Source organism: Cydia amplana, chromosome 19, assembly GCF_948474715.1.
Source record: "Cydia amplana chromosome 19, ilCydAmpl1.1, whole genome shotgun sequence".
Lineage (NCBI taxonomy): Eukaryota > Metazoa > Arthropoda > Insecta > Lepidoptera > Tortricidae > Cydia > Cydia amplana.
The window spans coordinates 12718550-12737357 of NC_086087.1; the positions used below are offsets into that span (position 1 = coordinate 12718550).

An 18808-nucleotide genomic window follows, 5' to 3' on the forward strand; every position below is an offset into this window, starting at 1 on the left:
CGCTAGGTGGCGACAGCGCCACGCGCGACTTATGGCTTTCCCCAAAATTGGGGCCGAACGGATGTACTTTTAACTACCTGTAGCAAAGCGACGAAATCGCGGAGTGAGACACGCCTGGTGCGAGTTAAAAATAGGAAATGGCGGGTCGATGTACAAAATTCTTCGTGCCTAGTCCTTACTTTACCAAGTTCGCATTTAATCGATATAGATCATTTTACACACAAACGTGTAGTAATACAATATTACTTATGCTATTAGTACTTTTACTTAACCATAAAGAAACCTAAGGATCGACAGAAAAATTCGTTGTCATGTGTCGTTCCTAGGAAAAGGTACCTTAGCGCGAAAGTCACTAGTCGAAGCTTGGTATTATATTCAGTGACTGGCGTAAACGCTTGGAGAGTTATGGTCCCTTTTTACTGTGAATGACTGTTTTCTATTCTATGATATTATTTACTAAAATGGTTTAGTTAAAACGCACAATATCTGGCCACGTCCAGTTTGAAACTAATGGCCAAATTTAATGTTTGCGAGAATGAATATACAACCTTATACCGAAAGAAATAAGGTTTTAAATCGAATGTTAAGGAAAGTGTTTAGTAAGAGATTGTAGGACTAAAATCCCTCGCCTACTGTTTAAGTAGTGGTAGTGTAATGAAGCTTTATGTAAGGCACCTGTACTGTTCATTTGTGCCTATATATATGTCAAACTATATACGTGTGTCGTCATTTAACCACTTGTGGCGTTCTTTTGTAAAAGGGACCTTAGTGCGGCGCGCTGTTACCTCAGCATTTGCAGGTAATATGTAATGGCGAAGCTGTCGGAGTAGGGTCCCTTTTACGCGGGAGCGACACATATTTCAAATATCAACATAATTTTCCATTTATTTACATAGCAGAATATATGTTGTGTGGAGTCAAATTTTATACTATAGTTTTTAAAAATTAATAAAATATTAGAATTATCACTAAATTGGTAACACCAATCGTATTGGTTAGCTCATGTATATACGAAGAGAAATACATTATTGTGTGTCCTATGTTTATTTTTGTACAGTTCTGAAGGGAGTTTACAGCTTTGTACATATACGCGTGATTCGGTGTCGAAGGATTTTAACATTCATATTATATTTAAAGCCCCTCCACACCCGTGCGCGAATCACGAAGCGGCGCGAAGCCGCGAACGCAAGTGTGGAGGGGGCTTAAGGGCTATTAGGAGCGTTTTAATGTTGCCAGTGGTTTTAATAAAAATCGCGAAGCTTTTCAATGTAATTTTATATTGACACTTGACAGTTACATAGTCGACAATAACTTTTGACATATATTAACAAAACAGAACATCATACTTAGGAACATATTTAACTGACCATTTATTTATACCTATTTTTATTGCGATCTGTGCTTGATTAATTTTTGCTATTTTCTCAGAAGAGAGGTTGTCATGTTAGAAATATGTCAGTTTTGAGATTATGGGAAGTAAAAAAGAATATTAATCAATGCATTATTACCTATTATTTAGTATGAACGCTCAAAATGACGGGGTAATTCGCGAGTAACTAGTCACCGGCCAATAACTAGCCACCTTAAGCTAAAAACGAATTCTATTCACCTATAAACAGAATTCATTTTAGTATAAGGTTTCAATAACTGGCCAGCCTTCAATAACTAGCCGCATACTAAAATGAATTCTGTTTACAGGTGGATAGAATTCATTTTTAGTTTAGGGTGGCCAGTTACTGGAGAATTACTTATCTGCCTATATGGCAGCTGCACATTTTATGACAATATTTTTTCAATTATTATAAGGTTTGACTTAAAATTATGGCTATATTTAAATCATATTTGAATACTTAATAACTACGAAAGTTCCTTTTGAAATCGGTCAAAATAACACGTTTGAAGAAAAAGTCGAGCGAAAAATAATTAAACTTAAAAACTTAAAGTCACCATTATTTGTGAAGATAAAATTAGAAGACTCATATAAAAAAAATTATGAATCTCTTGGAGTTTACTTCAGTAAACTTGGTTTATTTATCCCATGGTTTCATACAATATGCAAGCATTTTTCTTTTACAAATACAGTTGTTGCCAGGTAAGAAATATTCTACTGGTGGCTTTTTAAATTCCAATATCCTTTGACCCCGCTCAGGAGTTATTTAACATATACACTGCCAACGTTTTCGTAGCGCTACGCTGATAGCCTATCCCAGCTTTTTCCCGCTTTGTAGAGGAAAGTGACTTTGAATAGAGAACCCGCCGAGCGGGTCCTGGCACTCGACGTGTTAAGTTGGTGACTTTAGTCAATCAAATTATAAAAACAGAGCATGATATTTTAGCTATAGCTGTCCGCCTTTTATTTGTGACATCCATTATCAATACAAATATACGGACGGGAAATTTTTTCGCCAATCTGATTAAATTGTATGATCAAATCAGGTGGTCCGGACGCCAACGCCAATTTGACCGATATTACCCAATAAATGTAGGTGCGGACGCAAGAATACCAATTCGTGACGCTAGTATTCGTGTTTGGGGGCATTTTTTATTTAACGCCCTCAACTATCACCATGAATCTAAAATTGGTGATTAACTTGAGAGATTGACGCCAATTTCTTTTCTGACCAAATCGACCGATTTGATCATCCCGTCTGGACTGGCCTTATTGCGAAAGATTTCAGGTTTTTGACAACATTACCAATAAGTAGAGATGTAGCTGATATTTCAAGATCAAATCGTAAAAATTACTGCTTTTCTCTTGACATTTTTCACTATTCCTGACATATTATACTTTTGAGTACAGCGGCCATACATCAACAGTAAATATTTTCTCGGCCGAAGAACTAGAGAAACTGGCGATTAACACGTTTCTGACTGTGCAGTCGCCATCAAATATATTGGAGCGGCCAAGGTGTTCACAATATCTGAACACGCACTCTAACGCCCTGACAATAGAGGCGTGTTCAGATATTTGTGAGAGATTTAGCTTAGAGTAACAGGCGCCTTCTTAACAATGATCATTTATTTCTGATAGCTCTTTATGCAAATATTGCGTTATCTTCATTCGGAAATGCATTTACAACGTTCTGACTGAATGACTGGTGTTTCGAGATACGGTACCTATTACCTAGGCAAGCATCTATTTCATTTATATTTAAGACGAATTAAGTTATCATTAAAAAACTCGTTTTCTTTATGATTATATAGAAATCTGCCTTGCCATCGAGTGTCGTATTTTATTTTTAACAATTTAAAGGAAAACTTACATGTTACTATTGATGTATAAGGTTGACAGGTAATACCTTATGGCATTAAGTCCGCCTTTTGTACTATAAGGTTTTTCTTTTGTGCAATAAACATGAAATAAATAAATAAGATTTTATAACCTTTATGAGCCCTATTGCTTTATCTAAATAGGTTAAACAATTATACATATTTAGTTTTTCTTGTGTTGTATAGCAAGTTTAGCACCAGTCATTTAATCAGTGACCTTTACCTATACTTTTATAGTTTACGTTCTAACCTAAAAGTTTATATTTGTGTCAAAATTATCCTTCTACCACGTGTGATAGTATAGCTCTATATATCATTTTTATCATAAAACCTGTACATATTAGTCGTAGTTAATAGTAAGTTTCATTAAGATCATAACTAGGCGTATGTACGATATATAGAAGTGTTTGTTTTACCTTAACTATCGACCACATTTGGGGCATTCTCTATGAAAAGGGGCCTTATTGTCGATGGCGCTTACGCCGCACGGCGTCGTGTGGCCTCGTATTTATATCGGAGCATCGTTCATAATGGCGTAAGCGCCATCGATAATAAGGTCACATTTAATGGCCGCCGATTTCACTACCAGTACCCAATATGGTGCCTTTGGTGGTCGAGTAATATAGTCAACTTAAAATATTATTGTAAGGCAATGCTTTTCGCTGACATTCTGATTTTTATTGTTTTATTAAATCGTTATGTTGAATTATGTATACAATTAATAGATATAATACGCGATAATGGAATAAGTCTGGCAAGCTAATTTTGTTAGTAGAAAAAGGCGGCCATTTTGAAAAAAATTAGGCGCGAAACACCATACCTAGTTTAAAATTTCGCGCCTTTTCTTCTGATGAAATTGGTCTGCCAAACTGTTGGCGCTTACAGTGAAAACAGTCATTTTAATACAACGGCGAATAACTACGTAAGTGTCACTAGGTTCCATTTTATTGAAGATTATCACGAATATATAGAAATATGTTTATATGCGATATGGATAGGCATACATAATGTGCGTTATTATGTCCTTGCCAGTTATTGAGGCGAAATTATTTACCCGAAAGTGCTATTTCTTTTACATTTACTTAGGATTTATCATCATTTAGGCTTAGTTTTATAATGACCCGATAGGTTTAATATCTAATGGATTTTTATAAAATCGAGCCAACAGCTTAATTCTATACAGAGTTTGGGAGATGAGCCTTTAAATCGGTGTGTAACTCAAAATATTTCAGTTTTAAGGCCGTGTCTTAAACTTGTGAAATAAAAGAAAAGGTATGTTTTCAATACAAAACTAGGACGTCATAAATAGTAAAATAACTTCTACTGTCCTACCCGAAAAAGAAACATCTGTTTGTTTTGTAACATGGACTTTACATGCAGAAACGTCAAAGGTTCGTAGTATGTGTAAGTGATTCTGTAGCACATTCTAAGTACAATGCAATATTATATTTGTAACTGCTGTTACAGTGTGACAATATTCAGAGGTGCCGTCAACATATAAAAAACCTAAACGAAATTTTATGTTTGAAGTCTTTATATGTATGTCTCCGAGATCACCGAGATGGACTGTCTACATAAACTAAGTACCCAAAACGCAGGGTTCGAAAGGATAATTATCAATGATACCTAGTTATCTTGATAATTATCGTGATTTTTAACCTAAAATTTAATTTGAATTTATAAACTGAAATAAAACTTGATAACCTAAAATGTAAAAAACCCCCAATCATTATTTCTTACTATCATATAATTTAAAGAAAATAAATATAGCACCATCCATACCTGGGATAATTATCGGATAATTATCAAAGACTATTATTACCTATCTGGATAATTTCGAACCCTGCCAAAACGGCTTGTATATCTCTATTATCGAGTTATGTGAGTAAGGGAGATCCCTTACTCACATAACCATTATATCATTATAAAATCATTCAAATCATTATATTTTGAACAAGGCAAAACTTGTGATGACGAATGCAATTTGATTTCTCATAATAAATATTCAAAATACAACGGAATGAAAGGGCTTTTTATTGGCTTCTGGGCTACTATAGGTTATAATGATAACCACCGTTAATGACAGTAGAGTCAGACCGAGAAAAGTCTGCAGCGATTTTGATAGCCCACGCAGTGCAAGTGTCATTTTAAACGTCAAACTTCTGTGAATGTATGACGTGTAAATAACACTTGCACTGCGTGGGCTATTAAAATCGCTGCAGATTTTCTTGGTCTATAGTTCGTTTTTTTTTAGCATTAGAAAAAAGGTAAACAATCTATATGTGTCTTTTAATTGAAAAACATGTTTTAAAAATAAGTCACGGCAAATATGTAACAATTATGAATCTAATACGATCATTTGTATTCTTTTGCTTTCATAAGTATAAGTTACTGATTTTTAAAAAGCGTTTTTCAATCAAAAGACATGTCAAGATCGCTTACCTTCTTTTTAATGCTAAAAAAAACGAACTATAACTCTACATTGTTGGCACCTCTAATATTGCATCACTGTACACGTTTATTATGAGAGAAATAATAGTAGAATTCATGTACATCACTGTTATACTGTGAGGAAGAACACCACAAAAGAGCAATAGCTAGCTTGTAATTATGATTATGTGTAACTGATGTTTTTTGCGAGATATTATACTGGATCGCTGTATGATTTGTGATTCATTTGGCTAGAATTACTATGATTCTTGTGTTTTAAGTTTGCCTTTTAAATTTAAGGATTAGGTTGGGCAAGATATAAGAATATCGTCTATGTTTGAAAATGTGATATTGCTAGAGCAAAACAGCAAAAAAGGGGCTGATGCAAAATAAATGGATTACATCTTTACTCAATTAGAAGTTGGTTGTTTTGCTTCTGTTCAACTCAGTTCAGTATTACTATAAGAGTTGCAATATAGACTTGTTACGAAAGGCATTTAACTTACACGATATCATATTACGACAATGTTTATTTCAAAATGGAATAAGGCAAAAAACCTGGGGTAAACAGCTCACTTATTACTCCACTTAATTATTTCAGGCCATTTTTATTATTTATTTAAACATATTGTGCAATATAAGAAAACAATCAGGAACTAGGTGGACTTAATGCCTTTGCCTTCTCTACCAGTCAACCATTGGGCTAAACAAGTCAGTATGGTTCAAGACCTTTTGTAGATTATTTTGTTTACCCCCGACGCAAAAAGAGCGTGTTTTAAGTTTGACCGCTATACATGAGTGTCTGTCTGTGGCACCGTAGCGCTTAAACTTATACCGATTTGCATGCGGTTTTTTGATCCTTCCGTTTCGTTGCGTTGGAGGTTATAATTTTTTAAAATTTATATCTATCTAATACCTTTAAACGAGCAATTCTTGTTTATTTATATATATATATATATATCGGGGATCTCGGAAACGGCTCTAACGATTTCGATGAAATTTGCTACATGGGGGTTTTCGGGGGCGAAAAATCGATCTAGCTAGGTCTTATCTCTGGGAAAAGTCTTATCTCTGTGTGTCTTATCTCTGGGTGTGATATAATAGCTAATTATGTATTTAATTCAAATATAACAATGCCAGGCGTTTTATTTGGGGGAAAAGTAGTGCCAGGTGATGAAAATACACAATCACTATGTGCGCCTGCAGGAAGTACTCACTATTGCTTTACGCATAGATTGTGAGTCAGGTGCAATTTGCTCGTGATCTTCCTACAGGCGCACAAGTAATTGTGTATTTTTATCGATTTTTATCACCTGGCACTACTTTTCCCCCAAATCAAACGCCTGGCATTGTTATATTTGAATTAAATACATAATTAGCTATTATATCACACCAAACACAGAGCTCTATAAATTGCACACCTTCAATTGATTTTACAACAACTTTGTTGCCCATCCACTCCCACACCCACCGCTAGACAGCTGCCAGGCGCCCGGATTAATTAATAATGATAGTATGGCATACTAACTAGAGGGATTTCGTTGCTCTATAAATTGCATACCTATTGCCGTGGCTAGCTCTCCGGCTACCTATATGTTTTCCGAGCGAAGCTCGGTTACCCAGATATTAACTATTAAGTTATGAATCATAATAAAAATAAAATAAATGTATAACTATGATACAGCAATCTAGTATAATACGGCTTATTAGATCGATTATTTTACCATTGTATATATTTGGCTTGATTGATTGAAGAATATAAATTCTAAATTGAGGTGTATATAAGTAGTCGTGTGTCGCGGGTAGGTTCGGTGATCTAAGCTGCTATATTTATTTGCGATAAGTGATTTTTTGTAAAAATACAGTCTTTGGGATGTAGAATGCCATATGTGATTAGTTTAGCTACACGAAGTATTTTTCAAATAAAAGTATCTATGTATACATGATAATAAACTGTGTTGTTTTATTCGTAGGCCCTTATTCTTAGAAATAAGTGTTATTTCTTTAGTATGGAAGCGCCATTAGTACGGATGTGCATGTTGCGGATTGATTCCAAAACAAAATTGCAAAAGTTCTCAGAACTTACATGAAAATTTCACAGGAAACATTAACAAACGAAAGTAAAATTTTTGGAAATTAATAAGTCGATTCCTTTACAAAAATATGAGAAGTTTTTTAAATTTTTTTTGAAAATAACCAAGTGGAATTTTTTCAAATTTGGAATTTTCTGATGACATATATTATTATGTGTAGTATTTTTCAAACAGCTTGGGCACGGTGACAGATGTGATCTCAATACAACGCAATATCTCACAAAATTGTATTGCAATGACATCTGTCAGCGTACCCATGCTTTTTGAAAAATACTATAGTAGTAACCGCAAAAGGTCTTACACGCTCCATCTAGTAGGTGTAATCTATGTTTCTAGGTAATTTTATGCCGTATAAGTATAGTCCAATCATTGGATTCTTCAATCTTTGGCATCTATTTTTATCTAATCCTTCCGTTTAACCTTTTGGACGCCAATGACCGATATATTCGCACCGTAGGTTCAACGCCAAAGACCGATTAATCGGTCACAGACCACAGAGCAACATAGACCTACGTGCATATGCATAAAGTTCAATTTCAGTTTTGACACTTCGGTGACGTGGCGTCAGCGTCACAGCTTTTCTGTTTGACACGGCGTCGAAAAGGTTAATACGGAAGGAATTCCCTATGTGCTTTCCTTTATAAAATCTACATAAGGAAATTTTGTTGTTACTATAAATAGCACCAATCTCAATTACCCGTGAATTGAAGTGGATACTTCAGTCACACAGATAACTACTAGGTATGTACCTAGTCTACCTACTACGCACTTCAGTTCGAGTGTTGGTTAATACAAACCGCACACAAAGTAAGGGTCGCTTTTACATATTATGAATGAGTCAACGGTTTTTTGGGATTCGGTCTTGAATTTTAATCATAATATTACTAAGTACTAAGTATTTATAAGTGACTATTATGTTATTAGTCATTGACTATTAGGGCTCATCACGCTGGATTTTTGCACTTGAAATAATATACTTAACGCCTTGAGGCGATTGTAGTTTTGAACTGATTTTCTGTTACATAACCTATAGGAGGGTTAGGCAAAGAGTAGTATAATATATAGTTTACACCTTGATACAAGGTTGCGCTTCGTGGGTTCTTCGCCTTAAGGCTTGGCTGCAACTGATTTGTTTGTATATAAAATGTTAAGTAAGAATTCAACACTTAAACTAAATTAAGTCCCATAACTTAGCTACCCACTAACCGCCAATACACACATTTACACACCAATGTAATTGTGTGTGTAAAAGTAGGCTTCATAAAGATTTTGCAACACCTACTTACTTCTTCCATTAATTTCTCTGTTTCCACTACCCAAAGGTTGTCTGGAAGATATCACTCTTTAGCGATAAGACCGCCTGTTGTGTGCCTCTACATTTAATTAATTGTTCATTTCTTTTGTATCTTTTTTGGGGTTTATATTGACATTACATTTAATTTCTGAATATAGCCCTAATTAAAGGTGTAACTAAAATATTCATGTGGACAGAACATGAAACCCAACAAAGACATTTCATGTAAAATTGGCGACCAAGACTCATTAGCGTTTATTGTAAAAAACTTATCAGATTCCAGTTATCACATTTTAGGATAAAAGCCAAGCCCTGATTTTCCTAACCCTATCGGAGCAAAGCCTCGGATAGACATACCGACATACTAGGTGACTACGAAACCCTAAAAACTATGGCCGTTTCATTTGATGATATTTATTATACATAACTAGCGACCCGCCCCGGATTCACACGGGTTAACAAATCACACATAAACGAGGAAGGTTTATGTATGATTTGTTAACCCTTGAATCACTCTATCTATTTAAAAAAAACCGCATCAAAATCCATTGAGTAGTTTTAAAGATACATACAGACAGACAGACAGCGGGAAGCGACTTTGTTTTATTCTACTATATGTAGTGATATTGATATAGGATATAGTATAGGTATGTATACTAAATTCCACAATAACAATGTGCTTCATATTATGACTACGTTTATGATCTCATCTAAAAGAAACTCATAAACCTTTTACAGTTAGGTATATACCTACTTACTTAGGTATATAAAGAAAGAATGCGATGGAGCAAGTTTTCTGCTGCGAGTAGGTATATACCTAGTGATGTGCCGTTACCGTAAATTACGAGAACAGAGAGAATCGTCGGGTAACTTTCGCGGTAACGTTCTCCGTACGGGTAATTATCGAGAAAGTGGTCTAAGTTTAATTTTTTTTAAACTTTTTTTTACAGAATTGATTCTTATTTAGGTAATACAATCTGTATAGAAATTTTCAAAATAATCTGGCAAGAGGAACTAGTTTATTACCAAAATTACCGTAAATTACCGCCGTAAATTACGGGCAATCTTCCCCGCGAATGTTCTCGGGTAATTTTTCTAAGAGAAATTTTAACTTTTATCAATGAATTCAATGATGTATGTAATTAGATGTAAGAGATTAACCATCAGAGAATACACCATAATATTACATTATTTTACTGATGTTTAATAAGTTTCATTTGATGTGCGAATTAAGTGTTTTTAATGAAAGTAGGTTGAATCAAACTTGCATAAAAAAAATAAAGTGAGTTCTTTATTATTTTAGCTTAAATGTATAAAATTCATCTCATAGTTATGACAGTGATTTTAAATACCTAATTCAAAATGTTGTGTAATCTAAAACAACATATCTTATACCTTTAAACGAGCAATTCTTATATATTTATTTATATATATTTCGGGGATCTCGGAAACGGTTCTAACGATTTCGATGAAATTTGCTATATGGGGGTTTTTAGGGGCGAAAAATCGATCTAGCTAGGTCTTATTTCTGGGAAAACGCTGATTTTTGAGCTTTTATATGTTTTCCGAGCAAAGCTGCTCGGTCTCCCAGATATTATATTTCAATTTCATATGTACGCAAGCATTGATGTGTAAGGTAAAGTTTGAATTGTAATGACTTCCATTACAACAAGTGTGTTTTAAGATACAATTTTATTACGTCGCGTGTTTATTTTAAGTAGGCTGTTATATTGTAAACAGGTAAACGCTTATCAGCTGGGTTTGCAATGTACCCACCTACCCAGTTACCGCAGTAAAAATAAAACACGTGGAAAGTGCATTTTTGTACTGTGTGGGTACTAACGGATTAAAATAGTTCCTGATGGCCCTCAAGATCCTGCATTTATAGCGCTCGACTTTTCTATGTCCTGTTACTTGTCTCGATAGCGCAATGAGCACGTAAGAGGATCTTTCAGAGTGGTCCTTTATTTATGACAAACTAAAAGAAGGCTTAGGATGGTTCGGTCCGGCCACATGAAACGTTTGATAGTTTGCCAGTTAAATCTCTTAAACATCCCTACAAAACACGAAGTCCTCACAGTCTGCAGCCATTCATGCCCTTCAGGGCATGCTAAACCTTCCATCGCTTTACCTACACATACAGCAAGAGGTCATCCCCGTCAGCGGACATCCCCAAACAGACAGTGAGTCGGACTCTGGAAACTTCTCAGAAGACCTGAACGTGTCCATTACCACTCCGCTAGGAGCCCATAACTCATATTCCAAGCTGAGTGCATGCCTGCATGGGCATCATCAATGCGGCGGCTGCCATCACTGCAAGGAGGGTAGTAAGATCCTCCATCCACATGCTATCCGACAGTAGAGCACTCTTAATCGCCCTGAGCCATATAATTACATCAAACCGCATTAGGTGCGGAGGCGATTGGCCCGGAAGCGATTCTCCCGATCCACTTTAGCAAGGTACGCTCACTGCTGCTAGAACGTACAAAGAAACAGCACACTGGCTAAACCAGGCTGGAGGCCGAAAGGCCATGCCTGGTATCAATGAAAGACTCACGAAGTCGCTCTTTCAGGATCCAGCAGGAGGAAGGGTGACCATTCTTCTTGAGGGGTTGGGTTGGCTGGACTAGCCCCCACCCCCCGTCATGAAAAAAAGGCGCCCGTCGTCGAGTTACGGAATTCTGCCCGTGCTACAATACAATACAATATCCTCACAACATTCCTGGGAAGACGAAGACCTCCCGGCACATGGTAGTTCAATATCAAGAGGGAGATGAAAGCCCAGAACCTAAACCCTATGGTAACATTGGTAACCCAGAATAAAGCGGTTTGTCTCCGCCGCCGTACATATAAGCCCAGATAGAGGTGGGACTAATATAAGGAGAAATAAGACTAGAAATTATTATACCAATCAACCACATGTCAGATAACATAAAAATAATAATAACACAGAATAATAATAATGTAAAAAACATTTAAATACTTTAAAACCACAAAACTTGTAAGCAAAATTCAATCCTAATTTAATCCTAATATACTTCATGGGTAAGTTACCGTAAATTCTCGGTAATTTACGGTAATTTTCACTAATGAGAATTACGGTAAGTGCGTAATTTCTCGGCGGCACATCACTATATATACCTACTGATTTTCAGTCTCGAGCAAGCAAAACACTAATAGAATCAAGAGCGTGGTCAGTGATTCTAACCCAGAATCTTGAGCATAGCGACGAGAGACTCCAAAGACATGAGGTACAAAAAACTTTAACGGGTCTCGTTTTCTACCATCAGCCGTAAAAGTGCATGGCCAATGTACCTATCAATCAATTCATTCATAATTTCTCCATGCAATTTCACAGCTCACTGTACAAGGTACTTACTTACAACTTTTTACATCGTAAAGGAGAAGATAACAACCTTGTGTAAAAAGGTTAGCGAAGGCTTCATAAATCCCGCTTATCTGAACCTAATTTAATATAGTAGAAAATCGCTAACGCCGATGCGAAAGATCGATCTGTCTAGACCACACGGGTAATTAGATTTATTTCGCACCAGCGATTCCAGATTTCTAGTGCATCCGTCTGGGGTAACCGGTTCTTGAATCCGTTTACGTAACTCCCAAAAGATTGAGGTTATGGGCACGTTACGTAACAATTTTGAGGTTAGAGTTAATGCGGCATATGCGGCTGTTTAATTTCCTGTATTATTCGCATAGGAAGTTGGAAACTCCGTGGTGTTTTAATAATAACAGTTAAATTTCGCGATACAGGCCAGACGGCCAATGGCGAGGCTCGCCGTTGACACACCTCCGTGGGATTTATAATTGGAACGGGCTGCGCGCGCCGGCAGTCGACGCGTATCGAGCGCACGTCAGTGTCAGCAGCCAGTTGTCAGGTGTCGGCCGCGGAGTACGCGTGTGTTCAGTGAAGTGCGCGGGGCTCCACCATGGCTCTGCTCAGACGATTAGCAGTCAACGCGCCCCGGGGCGCCCGCGCCCTTGCCTCGGCGCCGCCGCCGATGCGCGACGAACTCGACCTTACCTTCAGCAGCCCCAAAGATGCCTTCAAGAGCAAGAAGACGAGCGAGCTGGTGCGAGCGTACCTCGTCTACCAGCTTTGCTCGGTCAACTGGCTCGTTGAAAACAACGACATGGTAAGTTACGTAAGCTACACCGGTATTACTTACTATGCAATTCAGAAAATGAATGCATTTATTGCAAGTTCAATGGCAAATGCAGTTAGTTTTTTGCGGCGTTGCCGATCGATCGTTAGGATTGGGTATTTCCAGGATTGCTAGGCAGTGATGTTACGGGAATGAATGGATTTTTGATCGGTAGAAAAGCGCATGCGTCCTCAGTCTTGACATGGGGACCAGGTTTACGTAAGACGTTGAATGACCAAGTTAACGGTAACTTGTATAAGGTATGACGTGTGCAGGGTTTCGCGGAGTCCATTGAAAGACTGATGTTTTAGGGGACGGGTCCACGTGGCCGCCTATTGTTATGTAAAGCCATTGTCAAACCGTCTGTTAACATTTACTTTTGCCGGCTTCACACTCCATGAGCTGAATAATCAATTCGTTTAGTTGATGGATAGGTATAACTTTTAAATAATCTATTCAGAATATTCAGATGAATTTGTTAACTTAACTTAGTAATATCTGGGTGACCGAGCTTCGCTCGGAAAACATATAAAAACTCGAAAATGCGCGTTTTCCCAGAGATAAGACCTAGCTAGATCGATTTTTCGCCCCCGAAAACCCCCATATAGCAAATTTCATCGAAATCGTTAAGAGCCTTTTCCGAGATCCCCGATATATATTATATATATATATATATATAAACAATATATATATATATATAATAAATAAACAAGAATTGCTCGTTTAAAGGTATTAGATTCCTTACGCCAGACAGTTATACTTAATTAGTCCTCCAATCTATGGGCTTTAGACGGCAGGTCCTGTAACGTTATAAGTTATAAAGATACGATGAAGGTTTTGACGTTAAAGTTAAAAACATTCGACACTAAACTTCCCTTTGGCACAGAAGAATAAATAACAATTTTAATTCAAAACATTCTTGCGTTAGAAGTAGGTTTATAACTGTCATATTTTTTACAATTTGTGACATATGTTTTACATATACATACATTCGTTTACAAACGCTAAAATAGTACTATCTGAGGGTAGTTATACACATTCTCAAATAGGCAGCAAATTACTCAATGATTAGTTACTCAATGCTAGATGAAGTGAAGAGACAAATAAACTAATAACAATCGAAAATATACTACTAATTCAATTTAGTAAAAAGTAAAGGATATGTCGAATACTACACTAGCATGACTAGCAACTTATCGTATGGTAGCTATATAAAACTACTGTTTAGTTAACCCGTGAGTTCCCACGTGTGTGACGTCACCATAAGCGTTCTGGCTAATTAAAAGTAAAAAAGTTCCGCGGTCTCCCAAAAAAGGTCCTGGTATTGCACCCTAATTCAAAAGGATTTTGCTGTATTAGTCAGTTCAATTAACGAAGGCACCTTCCTGTCTGTAAATATTCAGAGGATCGGAAGCAGGGATGTTGCGAACATCCGCATCCGCATCCGCAACCGCGGAACATCCGCATTATTTTCAACATCCGCATCCGCATCCGCATCCGCATAAAATCGATGCGGAGCTTATGCGGATGCGGATGTTGAACACGTCGGTACAGGAACGTCTTAGCGGCGGCGTAAGTGCTAGGTAATTTCGTCATTACCTATAACGAAATCGTCTAGATCCAGAAAAGTCGGCGAAGTTACTGTTTATTAAATATAACGCACCTATATTCTTGCTCAAATACTAAACGTTTGGTTTTTTTAATAAAAAAATACTAAAAATGTAATATTTGACGTTTTCTAAGTACCTAATCTTGACATCCGCATCCGCATCCGCATCCGCGGATGTGAGCCTTTAAAAATCCGCATCCGCATCCGCATCCGCGGATGTCAAAAAATCTGCATCCGCAACATCCCTGATCGGAAGTAATTGAACTGAAAATTTAATAGGTAAGTAGTGGCTTCAAGTCTTCAATAGGTATTACGCTTAGTTTTACGATGCATTGAAGAGTGGTGGGGGTGGGGGCTTACTCGCTAAAGGAATATAATATATTCGATAGATTCGATTAAATTCAAATCTACTCGACTAAATTACTACGTTGTCCAGACCAGCCTTTAGCAGTAACGATTTCTTATCAATGAAAAGAGAAAACGGGGTCAATTGAATCGAACGTTTCGTGTTAACAGTAAAACTAGAAATTTCCGCGTACCGTAAAGCTCAAAAGGGTAAAAGGCTCGATTTCCAGGAATTCCCACTCTGGGTGTAACGTTTACAAAAACGCATTATACGAGGGGTGTTCAAAATATTCTCGGTATGAGAATGAAAACAAACAAGTACGAAAAGTTTGATATTTTTATTTTTCAATATACTCCCCCCCTATGTTCATACACTTAAAAGATCGATCAATTATTTTTTTTAATCCCTCGTAAAAATATTTTTTATCTTTCGTGTAAAAATGCTCCTCCACTGCCGCCTTCAATGCTTCATCGTCAGAAAATTTATTTCCACGCAGATCCTTTTTAAGATTGGGGAGCAAAAAGAAGTCGCTGGGGGCTAAGTCCGGACTATACGGTGGGTGAGTAACAGTTTTAAACCCACATTCAACAATAGCTGCCTTGGCAATATGAGCAGTATGGACGGGGGCGTTGTCATGCAGAAGCAGAATACCTTTGGTTAACTTTCCTCGCCTCTTTTCTTTAATTACATCCTTTAATTGACGTAGAATGTTAGCGTAGTACTGTCCTGTGATATTTACACCTTTTTCTTTATAATCCATTAGTAATACTCCTTCACAATCCCAAAATATCGTGGCCATCAGAGATGCGATTTATTTGAAATACTTCTATTTAAAATGCAAATACAAAATGCAAAATACCTATTTTGTATTTTGCATTTAAATGCCTTTTAGTAAAAAACATTTTGTATTTTATTTGAAATACTTTTCGAGATGTATTTTGCATTTTTAATATTCATTTCAAAATGCAAAATACTTTGTGATTAAGTTTAGCCAACATTACCAGTCAAACAAAATGAAAAGAACGAATGACGCTTGTATTGCCGAATTTGACCGATAGAGGCGTCTGCTAGCCATGCCGTTTAGACTCGCGGCTCGGCTCGCGGCGCGTCTCGTGGCTCGCCTCGACACACTCGCATTCGGCTTGTCATTCGGTTATAAACCTTATGCCGTGCCGTTAGTATTTAAATTATATTAGCTCGATGAGCTTGCGAGCCACGAGAGTCTAAACCGGCTATAATGTCTGACTAGTGTCAATATCAAACGAAAACGACGAACATTATCTATTCTATGGCTATTCTCATGATAAATACCTAAAATAAATAAAAATATCTGAGATTTGGTCAAAAGGTATTTTATTTTGAAAAAGTATTTTGAAAATACCTATTTTGCATTTAGCATTTGAAATACAAAACGCAAAACTATTTGGTATTTTGCATTTGAAATAGTAAATCTGAAAAGTATTTTGCATTTTGTATTTAAATGCTTTTTTAAAACCATTTTGTACATCTCTGGTGGCCATGACCTTGCCAGCTGAAGGGATGACCTTGAACTTCTTGGGATGAGCTGAACCCTTAATGTGCCACTGCATGGACTCTTGTTTACTCTCTGGGTCATAATGATGAACCCAGGTTTCATCTCCAGTAACTATTCTTTGCAGCACCTCATCAGGATTTTCACCGCACAGGTCAATAAAATCGGAACAACAAGCTACACGCATGTCTTTTTGAAGCCGAGTCAGCATTCGCGGAACCCATCTTGCACTTACTTTTGACATATTAAGATGGTCATGTATAATATCATGTACGGTACCAATAGAGAGATTGGTTACTTGTGCTATAGATTTTACCTTCACTCGACCGTCTTCCAATATAAGTTTTTCCACTTTATCAATATTTTCTTGTGAAGTAGCTACTACAGGCCGGCCAGGTCTAGGGTCATCTTCAATACTCTCCCTTCCGCGTTTAAACTCGCTTGACCACTTTTGAATGGTAGATAAAGAAGGAGCAGACTCACGGTAAACACAATCCATTTCCTCTTTTATGGTTTTTTGATTTTTACCCTGTTTTGTCAAGAATTTTATCACGCATCGATGTTCTAATTTAGTTAACATTGTCAATTCGCACATGATGTTCATGTTTGTTCAGCAATTGCAGAAAAACAAAAGACTATCTCGGTTCGAATTATACTTTTTTTTAATGTCAATGAATAAACCTTAGCGGCCAGTAACGAAAGAAATTTTAGAAGAGGTCGTAAGATATCAATACCGAGAATATTTTGAACTCCCCTCGTATGTACCTACCTATATTATTATTGACAAAAATAATGGAACGAAAACTCTAAATACTAAGGCTGGTTATAAGTACATAGAAATAGAGCCATAATTAAGGCTAGTTATACATTACAATTTTTTTAAGTAACATTAACATCGGGATGTGTTTCAAATTCATTAAACGCTATACTGCACCTAATCCGTTTCCACAGTTTTATTTCATCAACTATCGCGGTATCGCTAGTCGAAGACAATATTAAAATATCTTCTAGTTGACAACAGGTACTTATTTCAGACACTACAAACCTTCCAATTGTAACTCAAAACCCATGTTGACCAGCTCAAGTACTCTTATAACGTCACTACTCATTGTCACGGGTAAATTATTGTAAAATCTGTTGACAACAGTTATATAATCTGAAGTGATTCTCGTGATTCATGAATGGGAAATCAGTCCAGTGTTAAGTTAACAATGCCTCCGATAGTCGTAAAATGGTCATCATTATCACTACTACCAGGGACATGAAGTACGTACATAAACAATATTGATTTATGGTTTTTATTAGAGTTTACTGTTTTTGTCACAGTATAATTAAATTAATAAGTCTTACTCAATAATAAGACAAATGTGACAATGCAATAAGAACATTACTACTGTGACCTATTTTTGTAGTTTACCTACATTTTATTTTAATATTTTACATGCCAGAAAAATATTAATGAGAAGCTCCGCTTGCTTTCCTCACGCCCCAGCGCTAGCACAAATACCCTCCCGCCTCCTGCGAGTGAAAATCCTCAGAACTACATAGGTATATCATATCCTCAAAAATATACACGCGATAATAGTGTCAATCAACAAATTGTCATTTAAATAAACCATAGTATGTAACAAAATAAAATTAGCGCATTTGGTCCGTGAGTCCGTGACTGACAAATTCTCTGTGTGCCAAGTTGCCGGCACGAGGCGTGTCAGGCGTGATAATTTAAAACAAGCAAAATCTGGATTTTGGCAGTTAGAAGGAAAAAGTTTCGGCGAGATTCGTGTGATCTTCAATTTACACGAACTACTTAAATGGAAAACCACCTAGCTGACATTTCTATATCACTTATGCAAATACCTAAGTGCCAGCCGCAAAACACTTACCTACCAAATTTGTACTCCTATTTTAAAATTCTAATAAGATAATAACCAAAGAATCACACTAAATGTAGCGCATAAGCAGTCACAGATTTGATCAAGATATTCATGATGATTCTTCAATAGAATTACCTATTTACCTTATCAACATTTCCTTTCTAATACAGAGCGGCACACGCAACGCACGTGTCATACCTT

General features: G+C 36.6%; 1 protein-coding gene across 1 annotated transcript in view; it reads left to right on the forward strand.

The window, feature by feature from the left end:
- Positions 1-12928: 12928 nt before the first annotated feature.
- Positions 12929-18808, forward strand: part of LOC134656905 (proline dehydrogenase 1, mitochondrial) — a 41512-nt gene continuing 35632 nt past the window's right edge. The window contains exon 1 of the mRNA XM_063512455.1: positions 12929-13238. Within this exon, the coding sequence (XP_063368525.1) occupies positions 13032-13238 (207 nt within the window). The 5' untranslated portion in view covers positions 12929-13031. The remainder of the gene's footprint in view (positions 13239-18808) is intronic.